The sequence below is a fragment of the Colias philodice genome, chromosome 5, assembly GCF_061535455.1.
Source record: "Colias philodice isolate Cphi_HAF_F1 chromosome 5, ilColPhil1 Martin Lab GWU primary, whole genome shotgun sequence".
In the NCBI taxonomy this organism is placed as follows: domain Eukaryota; kingdom Metazoa; phylum Arthropoda; class Insecta; order Lepidoptera; family Pieridae; genus Colias; species Colias philodice.
Genome location: NC_143090.1, coordinates 1271630 through 1293498, shown reverse-complemented (window position 1 = coordinate 1293498; position 21869 = coordinate 1271630). Strand labels below are relative to the sequence as shown.

Genomic DNA, 21869 nt, shown 5'->3' with positions numbered 1-21869 from the left:
AATTCCATGTGTACACCCCCAACAAGCAAACCCCCCAACTTTGCCACCCGCATGTGAGCTATCGTTTAAGATTATGTTTTCATAGACAAAATACTCACATTAGCGAAGCGGTATATGCCGGCTGCGCGAAGCTAGAGACGAATACATGGATTTTAAGGAAAATTTTAGCAAAAAATTTTTCGCGTAATTTTGTTATTTAAGTATTTTTTATGTGATCAGTGTATGCAAAACTACAAGTCCCTTCGCGCTTAGTATACCGAAAGCGGGACACCCTGTGTAGAATCGCACCAAGCCGAAATAGCGGGTGGCTTCTACTACATTAGGGAAAATTACGTTAACACAAGATCGATGTTCGGAAATAGTGAGCAGCAAAAACAATGCACCACGTACCTTGGAGATGCTGCAGCACTCGATGAATTTGCGCCCAATTATCCGATGCGATACACGTGTTTCAATGGCCGCCGCGCGCGCACACAGCAGAGGAGCGGCTCGATCGAATGCGGAAGTACAAGTGTCGACGACTGTCGACTGTGTCGTGGTGCATGACAGTTGCAAAATAATTTGACAACCTTTGTTTGCATACTCTGTGCCAAACATCGATAATAGACACCACGATCAATTACACGGTAACGAAACATCCCGCCCACCAAAATGCCTATGGTATTTTCTGGTCAGACGATAAATAGAACATAATGGGAACGAGAACGATAAAATGATCCGTATAATTGTTGATGATACTTATTGATTACGATAAAAACTAGTTACCTAACTAATTGATTCTGTATAACACGATAGATGTTACACAGACACGATATCTTATTGCTAACGATAACTTAATGTCTAGATACCTTACGATACTAAAAGAAAGATAAACGATTTAAGCTAGTCCTCGATTGGTAGAGGGCATAACTTAACCAACGGTCTTTGAATTATATGATTTTTCGCTGTTTTAACTACTGCAATCCGAGCTACACCATCAGAACCGGGTAAAAGATCCACTACTCTGGCAAGAGACCATTGTAGTGGCGCACGATTTTCATCCTTAATTATCACCATTGAGCCTATCTGAAGCGGTTTAGAATCCTTAGTCCATTTGGCGCGTTGTGTTAGTGAGTTAAGATACTCGTGTTTCCATTTGGACCAAAAACTCTGGTGAAATGATTGTAACAACGGCCACCGATGAAGCCGACTTATATTAACATTTGATAGATCTTCATCAGGGACAGCTGTCAAAGGCTCTAAGGTAAGGAAATGGCCTGGATGCAAGTAGTTACGATGAATGTTGTCGATAGTTAAAAACGTTAATGGATGATCAGACGGTAGAAAGGCTGGATGCCTTTGTTCGTATTCTAAACCTGCGCGTGAAATTCTACCGCCCACCCTGAGAATACCTAATCGATCGATAAATGGATTGAGTTTTCGAAAAGGTTTCGATAAAGGTTTGTTCGATTTAAGATTAGCAATTTCGTTCGAAAAGACTTGACTCTGTACATGTTTAACGATGGGGTTCTAGAGTTATTGATAAAACGATATACAAATGCCAAAATGTTAACGATTGTTTGAAATGATGAATAACGATTAAGTAAAGAGTCAATTATTGTTGGTTCGATTGGAGCTCTCTCTTCAGCGGAAAGAGCTACCTTACGTTGCTCCTTCTCCATAACGACCTTCTCCTCATTTGATGTGACAACAGCTGTATCCGTAGGCCAAGTATCACTACCTTGGGTTAACCAGCACGGTCCCGCCCACCATAAGGCATTGTGCACAAGCTCACTCGGAAATAAACCTCGTGAACACAAATCAGCAGGATTATCACCTGAGGATACATGATGCCACCAGTCTATAGGGGTGATATCCTGTATGTGACTGACACGATTCGCGACAAATGTTGTCCAACGCGAAGAATGAGAACGCAGCCAAGACAAAACGATAGTTGAGTCAGACCACAAATATACAGAATCAATATGAATACGAGAAAGATACGTATCTTTTACAAATTTGTAAAGATCTGATAGAAGAACTGCAGCACAGAGCTCGAGTCGTGGTAACGATGTATGTTTAAGAGGTGCAACTCGAGCCTTAGAGCAAACGAAGAAAACATGAATATTACCAACAGCATCTGTAACACGTAAATAGATGACAGCTCCGTATGCAAGGGTAGAACTGTCACAAAACCCATGTAGCTCATACGATACAGCATCCGTGCAGGTAAGTTGCCGAGGAATTAGAAGTTCACTCAAAAGATTAAGTTGAGTGCGATGCTTGTTCCATGTATTGATGATCTCGTTAGGCGGCGTTTGGTCCCATCCAACGCCGAGAATCCACAACTTCTGAATTAAACATTTTGATTGAATTGTGATGGGAGATAAAAAACCTAACGGATCGAAAACCCTAGCGAGTTCACTAAGAATTGAACGCTTAGTACATGGCCGATAAGTAGATTCAATTTCGAAAACGAACGTATCTGTGGATGGATTCCATTTAAGACCTAATACCTTAAGAATTTGATTATCAGAATTGTCTAACGATACGGATCCAGTCAAACAACTATCACTGGGTAGATCAGACAACAACTGCGGTTTATTACTAGCCCACTTCCTAAGTTCAAACTGTCCACGCTTAAAAAGTTAAATAATCTGCGACTTTGCTTCCTGAGCGACCTCTAACGATGAAAATCCGGTTGTGACGTCATCACAATAAACATCAGACAGTAGTACTCGTTTTGCGAGTGGATAAGAATCTCCCTCATCTTCAGCAAGCTGTCGAAGAGTACGGCAAGCGAGAAACGGAGACGAAGCTAATCCATATGTGACTGTATTTAAACGATATTCTAAGAGGGGCTCATCAGGAGAACTCCTCCAGAAAATACGTTGGTAATCACGATGTTCTTGCGCTACTACAATCTGTCTAAACATTTGACGAGCATCAGCCATGAAGACAACGTTGTGTTCCCTAAAGCGTAAAAGTAGATTTAAAATATTCGGTTGTAGCTTTGGGCCGATAAGTTGTGTGTCATTCAGTGACTTAGAATGCATATCCTTCGCAGAAGCGTCGAATACAACGCGGAGGCGTGTGGTCGCAGAGTCAGGGCGTAGAACGCAATGATGAGGTATGTAGTATTTTCCTGTGCCAACTTGTGCTACAGGAACCACTGTCATGTGACCACTTTCGATGTAATCAGACATAAAGTCGACATATTGCGATTTTAACAAAGCGTCACGTGACAACCTACGTTCGATAGCATAGAACCTACGCAAAGCAACTTCGCGAGAGCCCTCAAATGTAGGTTCTGAATTATTCTTAAATGGAATACGAACAATATAACGCCCAGATTCATCACGTGAGTGTTCTTCAACGAATTTACGTTCGCATAATAACTCATCTGGAGTTAGCATTGAAGTTTGCGGTACTGAATCTAATTCCCAAAAACGATGAACTAATGAATTTAAATCATTATCGATTACAGGCAACGTCTTCAACAGACTACTACATGAAATATTAGTTTTACCTAGAAGTAGCCAACCAAAGATTGAATTAAACGCGGTAGGTTGGTTGACACCTCCCTTGATATGTTGATTAAGAACAGAGTCAGCGAATACATCAGCAGCAAGCAAAATGTCAATGGGACCAGGTATATCGAAACCAGGGTCCGCTAACGGCAACGATTTAATATGGGACCAACTTGATGAATTAAGTTGAGCGATAGGTTGATCGCCACATATTTTAGATATGACGTGCATATCCAAGTTAAATAGAATTCGACCGTTAGTGCCGATAGAACAAGTGACGTCACCGATAATAGGTGCATCCGCTTCCCCTATGCCACTAATTGCCGCGGTTGTTGAAGCCGGCGTTAAATTTAAAAGTTTTACTGCTGATTCTGTTATGAAATTGCTCTGACTGCCCGTATCAAACAGGGCACGAAACGATTGCATATTACCTGAAGCATCCTTAACCTGAACGATAGCTGTGGCTAACAGCACTGTATGATTCGTATGTGACCTTGACACCAGCGACGACCCGATTTGATTTGATTCGATCTTAGTGTTATGATCGCGATGGAGTAAGGTGTGATGTTTACGCTTACACATACGACACGAAAAAATAGATTTGCAATTTTTTAATTGATGTGATGGCTTCAGGCAATTAAAGCACCAATTGTTTTGAGTGGCAATAGCCATACGATCGTCAATCGATTTACTAATAAAATCTTGACAAGAAAAAATAGAATGCGACTTATGGCAATACGCGCAGCTACTTGAATAAACTTTAGACTTATCGTTCGAATTACCTCGATTGTTCTTTGCAACAAGTGCATTTGAATTGAAACGTTTCATTGATTGATTTTGAGTAGTCGAATGCTTTAAAGATTTGTTCACACCAGAAAAATGTGTATCTCGTAATAAGGCTTCGCATTTGGAATCGCGTGAATACAGAATCATGCCATAAGGATTATTTTTGTGTATCAGTTGCCGCGTTCGACGCGCTTCGCGGCGGGAGCTATAAAAAGGCGGCGGGAATGCACCCGTTTCGCGTTGTCACGGCATCACGTGTGAACGGCTGAACCGATTTCGATAATTCTTTTCTATTATATTCCTTGAAGTACGAGGATGGTTCTTATGTAGAGAAAACGTAAATATGTTACACGGGCGAAGCCGGGGCGGACCGCTAGTTGATCATAAGACGGCAACTCCACGTTAGAATATTTCTCCTCAAAATCGCGGCGTAAGTTCTTGTCTAATTTTGATAAAATATGGTAAACTAAAACAAAATCCCAACGAGCTATCGGTAACTCAATAGATTTTAAAATATTTAAATTTTCATCGAATAAGTCGAGTGACTTTTGAAACTCAGTTGCGTTGTTATGCACGAAGTTAGTGTTTAAAATATCTTGCCAACAAGTAAAAGCTAATGTTCGTTTACATTTATAGCGATTAATAAGAGCTTCATACGCGTCGCGATAATATTCATGAGTCATAGGGAACGCCTTAACCACCGATAACGCATCCCCGCTAAGAGAAGAAATTAAATAATGAAACCTTTCCGTGTCCGAAATTGACGTTGAGTTATGAATTAAAGAATTAAACGTATCATAAAACACAGGCCACTGCTTGATATTGCCCGAAAAATGTGGCAATGTAATTTTAGGTAAACGGATATTCGACGAATTGATATTCGAGTTAATCGAATTATTTGTATCATGTTTACTTAAACTAATATAAATAGACTGTATCTGAAAATATAATTCATCGAATTGTTCCTCAATTTCAGTTTCATTATCCGCGTCGTCCGACAGATCGAGTATATTAAAATGAGCATTTTCGAAATTTGAAACGATTTGTTTAATTTCCTGATGATACGATAAAAATAGGTCGTATTGTGAACGATCACTCAAAGCTGCATTACCTATTTCTAACGCCTTCGATAATCTTTTAAGCGCTATAGTACGTTTTCTACGCAATGTCGATAAGTCCTTAGTCGTATAATATTCATCCACCGATTTAGATTTTAATTTTTTCAAAGAACCTAACTTCCGAGTTGAATGTTTAGTTAATAAAGACATCTTATTAAATTTAAATTTATATATCGAATAAACAAAATGTAAAAACGTTTAAACACAAACAATTAAATAACAAAGTTAATCTTCGATGTAATTTTTCAAACAATGAAATAAAATGAAACAATGAAATTATTATTTCACCTTTACGCATATGAAGTTAAGGATGAAAATCGCATGAAACGGTAATGTGAATGAATACAGATTATAACTTACAATAACAAGTTACAGTGATGATGCGCTGCGCGAGCCGCTGGAATGTTCGACGTGCGATTGTCAATTTACCCCCGAGTATTAATATAAAATGAAATTATTTTATATTACGATTTAACCTAATATTACGTTTTAATATTAGTTATGTAGTTAGGATAAACTGTAACGTGAATGAATTATGTTTTGGAATGTGAAATTACTATAGGCCGAAGTAAAATTAAGCACCGATGAAATATGTGATTGCTTAACTAGTTCCTACAATAATTAAACACTTTTGACTTGTACTTCTGAATATGTATTAAGTTTTAGAATATGAAATTGTTTTAAGCCGGTTGAATTTAAGCACCGAAAAAATAAGTGTTTGCTTAAATAGATCTTATAACAACTTCCTACTTTGTTAAACAAAGAACCTAATACGAACGGAATTGAATTTGATTTTAGATTATGAATTACGTGTGACCAGTAATACCATAAGCTTTTGAATATGATAATTGATACGCAAATTCCCGGGTTTCGGCACCAGAAATAATGTAGAATCGCACCAAGCCGAAATAGCGGGTGGCTTCTACTACATTAGGGAAAATTACGTTAACACAAGATCGATGTTCGGAAATAGTGAGCAGCAAAAACAATGCACCACGTACCTTGGAGATGCTGCAGCACTCGATGAATTTGCGCCCAATTATCCGATGCGTCATGCGATACACGTGTTTCAATGGCCGCCGCGCGCGCACACAGCAGAGGAGCGGCTCGATCGAATGCGGAAGTACAAGTGTCGACGACTGTCGACTGTGTCGTGGTGCATGACAGTTGCAAAATAATTTGACAACCTTTGTTTGCATACTCTGTGCCAAACATCGATAATAGACACCACGATCAATTACACGGTAACGAAACACCCTGTATATTACAATTAACGATATACACATCACAATTAAGGTGCCAATTTAGGGTCCAATTTCAAAATTGACCCTGCTACAGGTACGTGAGTAGCTGGTTTAACACATGAACTGAGCTTTTGCATGACAGCAAACAATTTTAACAATCATGATTTTTGAGGCAGCTTTTGTGTTTTGTTTCACGATAGATCCTTTATGATAACAATGCCTTTAAGCACTAGAATGCCTATGGTTTATACATATTTTGATGCCTTAAATTGAAAATCATGCTGCATGTCAGCCTAACTTGGAGGAGTTCATTCATCAAACTGATTAATTAACGCAATAATTCTAATAGAAAATAAAACAACTCACAATTTAATCCATTGTCGACCCATTGGAGATCCTGGTTGACAGCAATCCGGAACACAACCTAAAAATTTAATGAAAATTTTCAACACTCATTAAAAAACTTATTCAAGGATTAATAGCTATAAGTTGAAACATATACTAGATAAGCTAAAACACAAAAATTGAAAATACAACTGTTTATAATAAACATATGGGAAGACAGTTGGATGTATTCCCTTTAAAAATAGCTTATCAGATTCTAATAAAATTTTGCATGAAGTTCAATACAGGCTACTTTTGATTTTAAGTTCAAAAAGCGAAGACTGTAACAGCTTAAAAAAGATAAAGAAACAAGATTTTACCTCAATATACGTGGGAGGGGGCCCGCAGCACGGCAGACTCAGTGAGCCCCACCAGCGCCATCTGCCCCCGCCTGAAGAGCATACATATCTTTACTTAATATTATAAAGCTAAAGAGTTTGTTTGTTTGAACGTGCTAATCTCCTGAGATTTAGTTATAGTTGATAGTTCCTGAACTACTGGTCCAATTTGAAAAATTCTTTTGGTGTTAGATAGCCCGTTTATCTAGGAAGGCTATGTATCATAACGCTAAGACCAACAGAAGCGGAGTAATGCGGGTGAAACCACGGAGCACAGGTAGTTAATGAAAATATTAAAAAAATTAAGAATAGCAAAAAAGCTGCATTTCCTTGAGGCAGCTTTCGTGTTTGTTTCATGATATATCCTTTATGATAACAATGCCTTTAAGCCATCAGGCCCCGGAATCACAGACACAATAGAAAATCTATTGTGTCGTGGCCCGATCGGGCCGTTCGGGGCTTAATGGGTTAATAGCTGGAATGCTGGTTTTGATACCTTAAATTGAAAAGTATTAAAATCATTTCGTAATTTGATTAAAATCTTACACTTTTTTGTCATTCCTAAAGCTAAATGTATAAAGTCTAAAATCTATTATGCAACATAAATAAATCAAGATTCAACAGAGTTTCTTATATAAGTAAGTAATCTCAAAAACAACACTTAGAGCGTATACGCACTATGCGGGTAGCCGTCCGGCTGACCGCAATCACAATTATGTACGTAATATTCATTTCTATGCGCACTGTGCGGTCTGCGGTAGCCGCATCGCAGTGCGCATAGAAATGAATATTACGTACATAATTGTGATTGCGGTCAGCCGGACGGCTACCCGCAATGCGGCTACCCGCATAGTGCGTATACGCTCTTAATGTGCCTTGTGAGGGATGGCTAATTTCTATTAATATAATTTAAACAATAACAACATGTGTGAGCATGGGCGTAGCTAGCCATGGGCACAGGGTGGGGCAAAAAAAAAACCGGCCAAGTGCGAGTCGGGTTCGCGCACCGAGGGCTCCGAACAAACCTACTTTTTATTATGTTGTAACTCTAAAATGTAGGTTTTAGCAATTTTTCCTTTATCTGTGCTATAAGACATTGCTTTTAACGAAATTTCAAAGACTTTGTGTTCACGGGAAGTACAATGTAGGTTTTTATTGCCTTGCGAATGTCGAAATTTGCGATAATTTGCAGCATAAAACGGCTGTATCTTTTGATTTTGATTTCTAAATTCATTCTCGAAATTTCAAATGGTAGACATAACTCAGTAAATAAAGCATTTAACCTTGCACTTCCGATTCAATTTCATTTTTTTTTTAGGTTAAGGGTCACTTATTGACCATAAAAACACAAAATGCTGATAGATCCAGATGGAGCTTTGCTTGCAATCTTATAATTTTTGAACGATAACTCGAAAACTATCCACTTTATGGCAAAAGTTAATTAGACTTTTTTGTAGAAAATCAAATTACCCATCTTTTATATTCTGTAAACTTTTTTGTAAAACTTACTGCTTACGGTTTATGGACTATTTAATGAACCGGTCTATCGTTTTTGGCTAATAACTCGTAAAATATTGGATTAATCAATAAAATGCATGTAGGTATGTAGTTTTTAGATAACTTTATTCTCTACTACTTTTGTTTGAAATTTTTTCTAGTGTCCATATTTTTTGAGTTATTGTACGTTCAATGTAGAAATGCCGCCGCTCGGCGGGTGACGTGGCAGGCCAAAAGTTTTTTTACGGATGTAATGAAAACGAAGAAGAAAATTCCAGGATTTTTGCCGTTTTCGAAACGGCAAAATTTTTTATTTTTTTTACTTATAGAAATTATTTTTAATACATTTTTTTTAAATTTCCTTTCATTTCCCTTTATTTTATTCTTGCATCCGAATATATTAAAATAACTACTCAATATTATTTAGTTGTACGGAATATATACAAAACATACATACCTTGAAATTTTCTATTTTTCGCCCGGTAATCCAACATTAAACGTTAAATAACTCAAAAAGCATTAGAAAAAAAGTTACAAATAAAGTAATCTTAAATAATGGATATATGCATTTCATTGATTAATCCAATATTTAAAGAGTTACTTGCTAAAAACTCATTAAATAGGCTATAAATCGTAAACGGAAAGTTTTACAAAAAAGTTTACAACATAATATAAAAGATGTAAAATTTTACTATCTTCAAAAAAATCTAAATATTTTTTGCCTTAAAGTGGATAGTTTCCGAGATATCGGCCAAAAACTTTTATTTAAGATTACGAGCGAAGCTCCACCTGGATCTGTCAGCTTTTTGTGCTTTTATGGTCAGTAAGTGACCCTTAACCTAAAACAAACGTGAAATAATTTGGAAAATCCAAAAGTGCACGCCTCATAATTTTTTTTTAATAAATATTTATTAATTATTATTTTTGTTTATTGAATAACAATTAAACCACATCGAATCAGTCCCTGAAAAATGAAAGGGTTCTATTCCTGAGCATACTCAAGCGTAAGAGAAAAAAAAAGACTCGATTAGTAAAGTATTTCGGTCGCTATCGTGTTAACAAGAAAAAGGATCCGCACATACAGACACACGGACGTCCAAGACAGAACTTTTTTAAACTGTTTTTTAACTAGTTTAAATAACAAAAATGACATCAAAAATATCATGAACGTTAAAAATAGTGTTTTTTCTTAATATGTGTGTATATGTATTATCTTACAAGTGCAATGTATGATACATAAAGACATTTTAAGTTTGAAAAATCAGATGTTTTGCGCGAAGTGACAGTAGTACCCACCTCAACGCTTCGCTTATGAGGCGTGCAATTGGATGGGAAATTTAGTGCGAATTTGGCACCTGGTTTTTCTGTCACCAAAGGTGGTTTAAATCATACAACATAGAAGCGCAAGCTTTTTGTGTCGACTGACAACTTTCGAGTGAGAATTTTTTTAAACGGATATTAAGTTTTGTAGTCAGTACCTAACTAACTACCTAGATAATTAAGTTTTTTAGATTTGGTTAGGTACCTTCCAGGTCAGAGCCAGGGTGGGGCAAGCGCCCCACCCTGCCCCACCGTGGCTACGCCCATGTGTGTGAGTGACAACTTAAGATAAGTTAATAGTAAGTTCTAGTTAAAACTGGATTCAACATACATTGTTAATAAAATTAAACCTCTTGTTAAAGACACATACAGAAGAGTAGGTAGTAAATGTTTAATATTTCTATTAGAATTAGAGGGTAGAAGGTATAGTTTGAAAATTGCACTTTTTCAACATTTATTATGAGTACTTTTTACTTTCCACGGAATATATGTAACATATTTTAGAGTAGTTATAGTACAGTTATTAAACAGATACTGTGCATTCATACTTGACGAAAAACGATAAGATTTTAATCGCAACTTATTCATTTATTAATTAATGTCAGGTAGATGTATAAATATTTACTTTGAGTGTAGATTCATAATTTTGCGGCAGTTCTGTAATGTTTAACAGGGTTTTCCGTGGTTTTGTATATTTTTTATTTCTGTTTGTTACAAATTGAAATTACAGGCTTCATAATATTTCGGTGAGATTCTCATGGACGATGCGATCAAATAGGAATGACCGTCGGCATATTTTTATAGTAAGAAAAAATAATGTTTACCATTTCACAGTTGTATTGTATTAGATTCACCTTTTCAATAGAAAAACATAAGTTATTTGAAATTAATCACAACAAATCTTCTTCCCACTACCGTTTGCAATTGCAATTCCAACGACAATCTAGAAAATAAAAATGAATTTGCAACCACAGATTAAAACAGTACCTACAACAAGTTATGATTCACAAAAACAGTATAAAAATATTTATTTAATAGATATTTTTCATATTTACTGTTTTTGATTCGCTTTTTAAATAATTCTGAGTAATATTTTCAGAATTACAGCAAAAATTTTGTATTCTTTTACATTCATTATTTATTATAATAGGCATGACGAAAGATTTTGAAATTCTCTTCCATAATGTGTGTATACGTTTACTATACAAGAAAAACCCTATATTTCGGTAATATACTTAAATTTAACGAAGATTAAAGCCATTTTTCAAAAAATATTTAATATCTGTGCCAAAACAGCTCGCAGGTGTCATGGCGTAGGCGTGACGTCAAACTTTGGTAAATACGTAATTATTTGTACGCATTGCGAAGAAAATTAAAAAAGTCTTTATTTAATATGTGTTATAGAAACGAATTACAAAGTTTATAAGTGGTGTGCAGTATTGCAGTGTGAATCCACATAAAAATAATGCTCAAAAATGTGTTAGTAATTATTTCAAGCGAAAAAATAATAATAAATTATTGTATAAAGTTGGCGCGGAGAATCCCGAACCATGTATTCGTGAATTCGCAATTATATTTCTGTTCTGAGTCGATAAAGCATACGTGAAACAATAGAAAATAAATAAAAATGCGTATTCTCAACATATTCATAACAACAAAATACATCTGACGTGAGTTGTTTACTTATGCGTGACGTCACGCGTGTTTTAGTCAAAATGGCGAACTTCAGAATTTCAATGTTTTATTTTATTGATAATCTCATTAATCTTCATGTTTTTAAGATTTCTAAGTCGCTATATTTAATTTATTTATTATACATTTTCCCTTAAAAACACTAATACGATCATTTATGGATACTGTCGTCATGCCTATTTTAAATTTAGTGTAGTGTTTCTAACTTTTTTTGCGTATAAAGATTTTGTTTTTAAAAACTCAAACTCAAACATTTATTTATTCAATTAAACTTCTTCTAAGTACTTTTGAATCGTCATAACCTTTTTTACATTTAACACCGATTCGGAAAGCAGGGGAGTTTGTAGGGGCTAATCTAATCTGATCCAACCATGTTACACATAATATTCTTTCATGAACTGAAAGCTACTTCATGCATTGTATCTAGAGCACACTACTGATTCGAGTATCACACACAAACTTAAATATGTACATGCTTTAATAATTATGACTGGTCAAAATTTTTTATAAAAATTAATTGTACATGTAAATCAAATTAGTTAAAAGCGGGCAATACGTGTGATGCTGGTTTTTAGCAAGGCGTTCCGTGACTTTCATTGTTTTTAACACAGGTTTTTAAAAATATATAGATAAGCTATATTTGTTTAAAGTATCGGTCCGCCCCGGCTTCGCCCGTGGTACATGTTTACGTTTTTTCGACATAAGAACCATCCTCGTACTTCAAGGAATCCGCGTTTTCAAAGAAAAACTCGCATAGTTCCCATTCCTGAAGGATTTCCGGGATAAAAAGTAGGTAGCTTATGTCTTATTCTGGGTCTTCAACTAAATGCTTATTGTTATTGTAATTGGTTCAGTAGTATATTTTGAGTGAAAGAATAACAAATATCCATCCATCCATATCGACCCTCACAAACTTTCGCATTTAATCAAATATATGATATCAAAAAGAGTAAAAATCCGTAGCTTTCTTTGTGAAAAGATTAAAGCTGGAAAAAATATTTGTCTGAGTAATTCAGATATGTTTTTAAACTATTATTTCTCAGATAATAGAAAAAAGTATGTAATGATATTATGCGGGTAGAAAAAACTAAGATGAAAACCACAGATGAAAACTATTACTTATCTAGAAAAAAATATTTATATTGTCTCTACTATAGTCTATGGTTTTTTGCGTCAAACTGACACCTTGACAGATGACAAGGATTGATTAAAATTTTTGTAGTATTTTTCTAAATGCTATAAAATAGTTTATTTTTATATAAATATAAAGTTGAAATACTATAAGGTATTTAGTATTTGACCGCTTTTTAGTTACATATACTTGATTTTTTCTTATATGTACCAGAAATCAATTTTGAGCGTGATGTAAGAACCACTGTGTTTTGTGTTTCGCAGCGAAATTATACTGTTTAACCCTATAATAGGCGAGGTTTTAGTCTCCTTTTCACTTTTATATTCGAGTTAAGTAACGTAATTTGCAGTATTATTTACAGATGTTGAAATTCGGAGGGTTAGTAGCTTTGAGGTTAGGATCTCGATCGTCTATAAGGAACTATGCTGGTCCTGGCGCTACTTTATTTAAATCGGATAAAACGGACCCTCCCAAAGATATATCAGGCAAGGACGATGTCTATGAAACACCCGAAAAGACTAAAGGTAAACATTTATCATAACATACACAAACTTCAGTGATATAGGTAGCTGGTAGTTGATAGTTACTTTGTTTTTATATATTCTCAGTAGTCGTTTATAGTTTCTCAGTAGTTCTCAATTTATAAGTATTAACCCATTGACCACCGAGCGGCCCGATCGGGCCGAGACACAATATATTTTCTATTGTGTCTGTGATCCGAGGACTGACGGATTAATAGTGCAAAAATATACATTTTTTCTATTAATTTGATTCTCATTGGCATAAATACAATACGTATTTATTATGTAATGCTTAAAAAATTATAAACAACAATTTATATTATTTTTTCAAATAACCGCCAAAAACGAATTTTAACTGATACATACTGTAAAAAACTGATACATTTCAAATTTCAATGTTAAAAAAAAAAACTATAAATAACTTTATTATTAATCCCAGGTCTTGTAGCGGCAGCTTTTGCTACTTTAAATACACCTGAAGGTGAATTAAAGAAGCCAAGTGCAAAGTCTGTAAAAATCAACCGAATACAGCAGTTGGACGCTCAAATACTTAAAGCAACTGATATAGATACATTACTCCTAGTTGCAGAGAACCCTGTTATTTCTCGACGTCATGCGTTGAAGGTAAATCATTGTATTCTATGTCTATGGTGTGATTTTTTAAACGGTATTCTGATCAACTGTAAGTTCAAAGAAATACAATTATTAAATGCCTGTTTATTTTTTTACACAGACTTTTTGGATAAAAAAGAATTTAAGCAAATTAGTAGTTAGTTGATATTTTATCATGTTTTCTAATTAATAAAGCTATTTAAGTATTAAGAATCTAATACGAATTATTATAGATAAAATTTCTAGATATTTTTTTTTTATAAAAAAATACTGTAGTATTAATTCTTCATAACATGATTTCAGATGGTCTCCGTCCTCTCTGAATGGTCTAGTTCCAATAAAGTAAAGTTATCCGACTTTGAGAAGGACCCGCGGTTTCTAAAACTTTGCCGCATATTGGCCAGGACACCAGCCACTCAGGCCATGGCTTCTTTAACCATGGCGGAGGATTTGAGCACAGTTTTGGGGATCACAGGAGATGATGAGGCCGCTCGACTGATTGCTAATCTGTCCTTGCCGCAGATGATTAAGGTTTGTGCTATTCATTGCTATTTTTATACTGCCTGTTTATTGTGTTCTTTCTGTTAACATAATATGCTTACAGACTTGTTTGAGCACAGATTTGTGTAGATTTGTAGATAATTATTTGTTTAATTTTTCAAGTGAATGATACAACTTTACAAGGCTATTTTAATTTTTAAGTTGCATACATACTACAATGCGTATAAAATATTGTAATAATCAGAAAAAGTGTCCCTCCTTGACCATAGCAGTACTATTTATGCCGCAGTAAAAAAAAAAAAAAACCTTAATTTTAAAATTTATTTTTTAGGTAATGAAAGCCCTACAGCAAAAAGGCAGACGCAGTACGCCCCTCCTCCGAGCCCTCTCTTACAATATCACAAAGCAATCAGAAAATATCGACTTGAAGAAATCAGCTGATTTATTGTTCTCAATGGCTGCATTGAACTTCCCTGATCCTGTGCTTTTGGATAGAATTTGCAGGTAACTTTAATGTCAATAACGTGATTATTTATATATAAATTGGAATGATTTTATTTTCTTTATTTATGTATCTTGTTTCTATTAAGAATATATTTGTGTTTGAATTTTGTACATATACTTCAAGGTTTTCAATTGAATTAAAACCTTTTTTTCTGAATTTCTCATGTCTGTATTATTGATTCTGCTATTATGTGCAACAAACATTCAAATATTATACAAACCATAGTGCAGCAGCAGTTTTTGAGAAAGTGAAGTCCCGTGTCCCCGTAGTGGGGTAAGGGGCAGATGCAATAATCATACATCTGTTTCACTGATCGATTTTCTTTAGGGACAAGTAGGTGATCAGCCTTCTGTGTCCTGCCAGACCGAGACATTTTTTTTTCTTCGTCTCCACCGGGAATCGAACCCAGGACCCCTCGGTTCTACGCTCACGCGTCAACCACTGTACCAAGGAGGCGGTCGGTTTTTGAGAGGTTTACCTAAAATACATTTTATCAGATATTTAGATTATGCACCAGTTCATAAGTGAAAAATTTCATTAATTTATTTATTTCAGCGATGTAATAACCAATCTACCTTCGAACAATGACAAGCCAGCGGTAGTGAACTCGATCATAGTGTCGCTAGGGCTCCTCAAATACCGACACGAGGAAGCCCTAGCGGCCATTACTGAATGGATGCAAGCCAATAAAGATGTCTGCAGGCCCGGGGATATAGCATCTGCTATGATTACGCTGGCCACATTGGATTATCTGCCACCGAACTCGGATAGCTTTTTTGAGGTGCGTTGTGTTGAATGACCGCCTCCTTGGTACAGTGGTTGACGCGTGAGCGTAGCACCGAGGGGTCCTGGGTTCGATTCCCGGTGGAGACGAAGAAAAAAAAATGTCTCGGTCGGTCTGGCGGTGGTCTGCCCCGGCTTCGCCCATGGTACATGTTTACGTTTTCTCTACATAAGAACCATCCTCATACTTCAAGGAATATTATAAAAAAAGAATTAATTAATATTAATCGGTTCAGCCGTTCTCGAGTTATGTGCTTGCCAACACATTTTGTGATTCACTTTTATATTATTGATTCATTTATTCAAATACAATACAAAGCTTAATTAAAGCTTCAATTTTGAATACAATACTATGTTGTACAATACTTCTGATATTCAATTATTATTATTAGCCTTTGTTCGGACTTTACATATGTATGTAGTTATATATGCTCGGTTTGATCCATTTTTGCGTGTCCGTTTGCCTGATATTCAATATTGTACGCATATTCTTTGTAGTGCAAATTAAAACAAGAGCTATTTATAAATAATACAATTAGTTAAGCTTATTATAAAACACCGCAATATTATCGACTGTAAAGTGTTTTGTGGGAATTAAGTTTTCAAAATTGAACCATAAATACACAGACAAATAAAAACAACAAATAAATATTCCAGATTGCGCTCCAACTCAAGGAGGAAGAAATGACCAAAGCGCTCTCTTGGTTAGATCTAGTATTCTCTCTACTAATATTGAATAAGGCTGAGTTACATCACCTTGTATCAACGCTCAAGCCCGAGTTCATTGATCAGCTGCTTTCTGTTGGAGGTATGTTTCATGACTAGTCACTTGCCGTGGTTTTGCTTGGGTTAGTGTATTTTTAAATGAGACTAGCAAACCGGGCGAACTCCGTTTCACCACCAGAGACACCTTTTCTTTGCTATAAACCTCACGGAGCCCGAGACTTTTCCAACGAATGCAAAACCGTGAAAATCGGTTCGTGCGTTCTGGCGTTATAGCGTCAGGAAGGAAAACCCGACTTATTTTTATATAGTAGACTTCTTTAGGCGCGTTGAGAGTAAAATTTCATGGTCGTGTCATGACAATACCGCCACGTCACGAGTAAAGCGACGATTGTGATTGTGTATCTTAAATCTTCGAATCCTACCAAAGAACTGTTACTTCTGACGCGTGTGCTCGGCACACATGATCCTTTATTTATAACATTTATTAGGTAATAGACAATAAATTGTACAGACCACAGAATATAATATACCTTGCAGACTACCATTAATATAATTATAAGTTTAATTTTATTAAGTATAATATTATGTCTATTTAAATTATAAACTATGTAAAAATTACAATCGAATTTACTGCGTAGACACTGTTACATACTGTATATTTCAGACAAATTAATAATTCATATAAAACGCTAAATGTAACTTGCAGATTTCTTGAATGTATTTTGCACAACAAACATGACTGACTGTTCATTTAAAAATTATTCCTAAATCAATTAGCCTATGAGCCTATTTTAAATCAATCTCTTAATATTACAGAAATTCCAATCCCATCACGTCGCAAGCTTATGGCTATAGACGCATATGTATCTCTATCTCACCCCAAATGCAAACAACGTCTTGCCGAGGACATAGCGGTGGGAGTCCCACTATCCCATACAAAGGAAAAAGCGCTCTATGTACATAGCATTATGGATACTTTTAAGAGTCTGGTCTCGGCTGAAACGTTTTTGAAGAAGGACTGCAATTCGGGAATGGGGTTCTTGTATGGTGAGTGTGTACTTTTTAAAATATCCTATTATAATAATATTAGGTACATCTGGTTGTTGGTTGAGCCAAAAAAAGTTCAATAATTGTAAAGTAGAAGAAATAATGTAAATATGTAACATAATTATGTAATGTTATATTTCTAACTAGTGACTAAATAATATTGTATTTCTTATTCTCTCTGATTACATAATATAAATTAAAAAATTATATTTTTGTTTTCAGATGCGGAATTTGCCGTCGACTCGAAATGTCATCCGATGCCGTTACAAAAAGCAGAAAATAACAAAAAGTAAATAGAGCTTCATATAAATTTTAAATACTATACGGTTAAATAATAATCTAGAATGATGTATAATAAACAGATAGACATACAATCACGCCGCAAAAAATGTCTGAAGCAAAATTCTGTCTACGCGTCTATTAGGCAGAGTTTTCTAATGAGCAATACAATAGATTCTCAACATTACTCCCACAAAATAAGGTGTTTATTTCAATGAAGATTTATTACAACGCCGCTCAGACTTTTTTGCCTTCTTTATAATAGGCCATTGTGAGTCTAGTTGTTTATAGTACGTCAATCATCGTCAATAGTCAATAAATCGATATGGAAAATAATGGTGATGAGTAATTTGGTATTTGTATTTAATTATTATTAAGCATTTTATATAATTCCAGTGCACACAGAATAGCAGTGTTAGCGTTGGACTACCACGACATGACTCGCAAAGTGTGCGCGCCGCTCGGTGTGTTCAAACTTTACACTAAACTTCTGGAAATGAAAGTGAGTTCGTTATTTATTTATTGAAGTGAAACTTCTTTATCGGGGCTGGAAAAAGATTTAGGGTAACATTTTTTCGTTACGCGTGACATTTTTCCGTAACGCGCCATCTTTTTCTTATACCTACCACGCGTGATTCGACGTATTTCTGTAAAGTTGCATATGGTAAATTATTTTTTGAAAAATAAGGTCATAAATAAGTTTCACTTCTTACGTGTGTACACTAGTACACGAACACATTTTTTATTAAATAGGCTCATAAGCAGTTTTACACCCATAAATTCACTAAAAATATAACAAGTAGTAGAAGTAAAGACAATAATGGACAACCAATACATAATTATAATACTATTAATTCTTTAAATTGTATCTGATAAATCTTACTAAAAGTGTGCTCGACTTTAAATGGGTTAATTATATGCTTATGCCATCTTGTTTAGCTTTTTTGTTGCTATTTAAAATTATGTTTTAAACAGTGATAGTAGAATCAGTGGACTTTTTAACTGTTACTCTTTATTATCAACTAGCTTACCGCCCGCGGCTTCGCCCGCTTTGTCTAAAACATAATAAATTATATACTAAAACCTTCCTCTTGAATCACTCTATCTATTAAAAAAAACCGCATCAAAATCCGTTGCGTAGTTTTAAAGATTTAAGCATTCATAGGGACGTAGGGACAGAGAAAGCGACTTTGTTTTATACTATGTAGTGAAGTAACAACTAGATTTATCTCAAATGTCAGTTTAAATGATTTTTCTTCTTTCCAGGGTTTCAAAGTACTGCACATACCGTACACAGAATACAGTCCAAAGGACAAGCTTTTAACACGAGTACAATACATCGAGAAACGGCTAAAGGAGATCGTCGCGTTATAGGATTTGTAAATACATACATATATATATAGATATATTGTGACATTGTGTGCGAATGTGACGTCATAGGGATAATGAGATTTATTTTGTATGGAGTTGATGTTTATTGAAGTTGAGGGTAGTTGTGATATACAGGCTGTTCTTTTTTTTCATGTATATTACGCGTAGAAATAATTAACAGCTGTTGTGATTGCACATTTAAGGTAGAAACGTATAAAACTATATTTTTCTTGGAGATTTAGTTATGAAACACGTAACTAATTCAAGAACAAAAAAGAACACGCTGTATATGAATCATTGAACTTGTGAGGAATTAATATGCTAAAAACACCCGTATTTACTGAAAAAATTGGGCTGATATCATTGAGTTACTATGTACTACGTACTAGAGAGGACATCGCTACTACACTATTCGTAACACGAGTTAGAGCCCAGCGTCTCAAAGTAATAATAATAATCATCTTAATTTATAAGTAGTAATAGGCAAATATCTACAAAGTGTCGCCTCTGCAGCGGTGAGTCGGTGACATCGCTTAATCTATGACTCACTAGCCGTCCTTTTGTTCGTGTTGTGTTCTCTATACGTAGTAATAATACCTCAATGTCTGATATGGACATGTTAGCTTTTACTCTATATTAAAGCTTCAAAATAAGAGAAGAAAATGTTTTACGTTTCTGTAGGTTGTGTAATGTTCAGATGGAAGTATTTCCTATCTCGAAATGTTATTTTCTCGTATTTTTGTTTCATTTTAAGCAAGTACTCTAGAAATTGACCGCCTCCTTGGTACAGTGGTTGACGCGTGAGCGTAATACCGAGAGGTGGGTCCTGGGTTCGATTCCCGGTGGAGACGAAGAAAAAAAAAATGTCTCGGTCTGGTAGGACACAGAAGGCTGATCATCTACTTGTCCCTAAAGAAAATCGATCAGTGAAACAGATATATTATAATGCATCTGCCCCTTACCCCACTAGGGGACATGGGACTTCACTTTTTTTTCACTCTAAAAATTAAAACGATGCGTTGCGATTTATTCATTTTATTATTTTACTAGCTGTGCTCCGCGGTTTTACCCGCAGTGCTCCGCTCATGTTGGTCTTAGCGTGATGATAATTATATAGCCTATAGCCTTCCTCGATATATGGGCTATCGAACACAGAAATAATTTTTCAATTCGGACTAGTAGTTCCCGAGATTAGCGCGTTCAAACAAACAAACTCTTCAGCTTTATAATATTAGTATAGACACAGACTAAGTATAGATGACATTACGATTATTTACAAGCAAGTCTAGTTAAGAAATCGCTTTTCAAATTCATTGTATTTACCGATTCTTCTAATTCTAATTATATTACATTTTATTTTATTTATCATATCAAAATATACAAAAGAAGGAACATATTCAATTTGCTCAAACTTCTTTTCATTATTCTTCTTTTACCATTATTTACATGAAGCCGTTTTAAATGTCATACTGTCCTGGTATTTCATAAATGCCTAAAATATTTCAATACGTTGTTGTTGTTATAATTTGTTATATGTAATTATTTCATATGATTTTGTTACAGTTAATTTGTCTTTTAGGTTTACATTTCTTTCAAAAAAAAAAAAGTGGTCACGCTTATTTTCAGTTAGTACTTAAAATTTACGTTAATTTTAATAAAATCACTTAAAAATTGAAGTGTTTCAAAAACTATAGGACATCAAGGCTTATACTACATTTTTACTTTCGAAAAATATACTTTTTGTATTTTCCATACTAAGCCTAATTACTATAACTACATTTACGAATTAATTAAAATCAGTTTAGAACTAGCGCGCACGAGCAACTTTGTCTCCGCAACTATTTTGTCTCTCCCATCAATTTGTATGGGGAGTTGCGTCGCTACGTGCGCGCACTTTCATACTAGCTCATGGGTGGAGAGACAAAATAGTTGCGAAGACAAAGTTGCTCGTGCGCGCTAGCTCTTACAATAGGATATCAATATCAAGGACTGTATTACATTTTTGTCTTCATAAAATATAAAATAGCTTCTGTTAAAACCTTCAACACTAAACCTATTAAAATATATCATAGATAAAAAGAACCTAATTAACCGACTTCAAAAAAAAGGAGGAGGTTATCAATTCGGCCGGTATGTTTTTTTTTTTTTTATGTATGTACACCGATTACTCCGAGGTTTCTGAACCGATTTACGTGATTCTTTTTTTGTTCGATGCAGGATGGTGTCGAATTGGTCCCATAAAAATTTTATTCGGATAGGCCCAGTAGTTTTTATTTTATAAGCATTTTTGTCTATATTTGTAAATGTTGCAAGTGCAAGTTTGAAGTCGGTTGTTTTTAACGCAGTTATCACTTGTTTTTAACCTTAATATTATTTGGTATCTTTGTGTTGTAGATTTCTAGCAAGTATTGTACAAAGTATGGATGATGAAAATCGTACGATGTTAATTTGTATTTATTTTTGATTGTACGTTGTACGGTTTTAATGTTAATAATAAATAAATA

The 21869-nt window shown here is 35.0% G+C and overlaps 3 protein-coding genes across 5 annotated transcripts in view; 1 reads left to right on the top strand and 2 right to left on the bottom strand.

Annotated features, from left to right (window-relative positions):
- Window positions 1-11139, bottom strand: part of LOC149488231 (uncharacterized) — a 67423-nt gene extending 56284 nt beyond the window's left edge. The window contains exons 1-3 of the mRNA XM_089695396.1: window positions 11021-11139; window positions 7362-7432; window positions 7024-7081 (exon numbers count right to left, since the gene is read on the bottom strand). The gene's annotated coding sequence lies outside the window, so the exon portion shown is untranslated. The remainder of the gene's footprint in view (window positions 1-7023; window positions 7082-7361; window positions 7433-11020) is intronic.
- Window positions 2628-3935, bottom strand: LOC149488232 (uncharacterized). Its single transcript, XM_089695302.1, has one exon. It carries the CDS (start codon window positions 3933-3935, stop codon window positions 2628-2630), a length of 1308 nt encoding a protein of 435 aa, XP_089551428.1.
- Window positions 11140-13052: 1913 nt separating the features above from the next.
- Window positions 13053-21869, top strand: LOC149488230 (FAST kinase domain-containing protein 4). 3 transcript variants are annotated; one of them, XM_089695387.1, is made up of 11 exons: window positions 13053-13173; window positions 13382-13544; window positions 13981-14165; window positions 14457-14684; window positions 14986-15158; window positions 15715-15940; window positions 16600-16750; window positions 17485-17715; window positions 17938-18004; window positions 18391-18496; window positions 19261-21869. In XM_089695387.1, exons 2-11 carry the CDS (start codon window positions 13382-13384, stop codon window positions 19366-19368), a joined length of 1638 nt encoding a protein of 545 aa, XP_089551513.1. In that variant the 5' UTR covers window positions 13053-13173; the 3' UTR covers window positions 19369-21869. The 3 variants fall into 3 exon arrangements, with proteins under 3 accessions (XP_089551513.1, XP_089551515.1, XP_089551514.1); XM_089695389.1 differs by having other exon boundaries at window positions 13074-13173; window positions 13370-13544; XM_089695388.1 differs by having other exon boundaries at window positions 13074-13253.

Bases quoted from the DNA above. Each gene is read 5' to 3' on its own strand.
- LOC149488232 (XM_089695302.1), bottom strand. From the start codon at position 3,935: ATGCAATCGTTTCGTGCCCTGTTTGATACGGGCAGTCAGAGCAATTTC.
- LOC149488230 (XM_089695387.1), top strand. From the start codon at position 13,382: ATGTTGAAATTCGGAGGGTTAGTAGCTTTGAGGTTAGGATCTCGATCG. The intron at 17,716-17,937 runs GTGAGTGTGTAC...TTTTGTTTTCAG, and splicing joins GGGAATGGGGTTCTTGTATG to ATGCGGAATTTGCCGTCGAC. The intron at 18,005-18,390 runs GTAAATAGAGCT...ATATAATTCCAG, and splicing joins AAAGCAGAAAATAACAAAAA to TGCACACAGAATAGCAGTGT.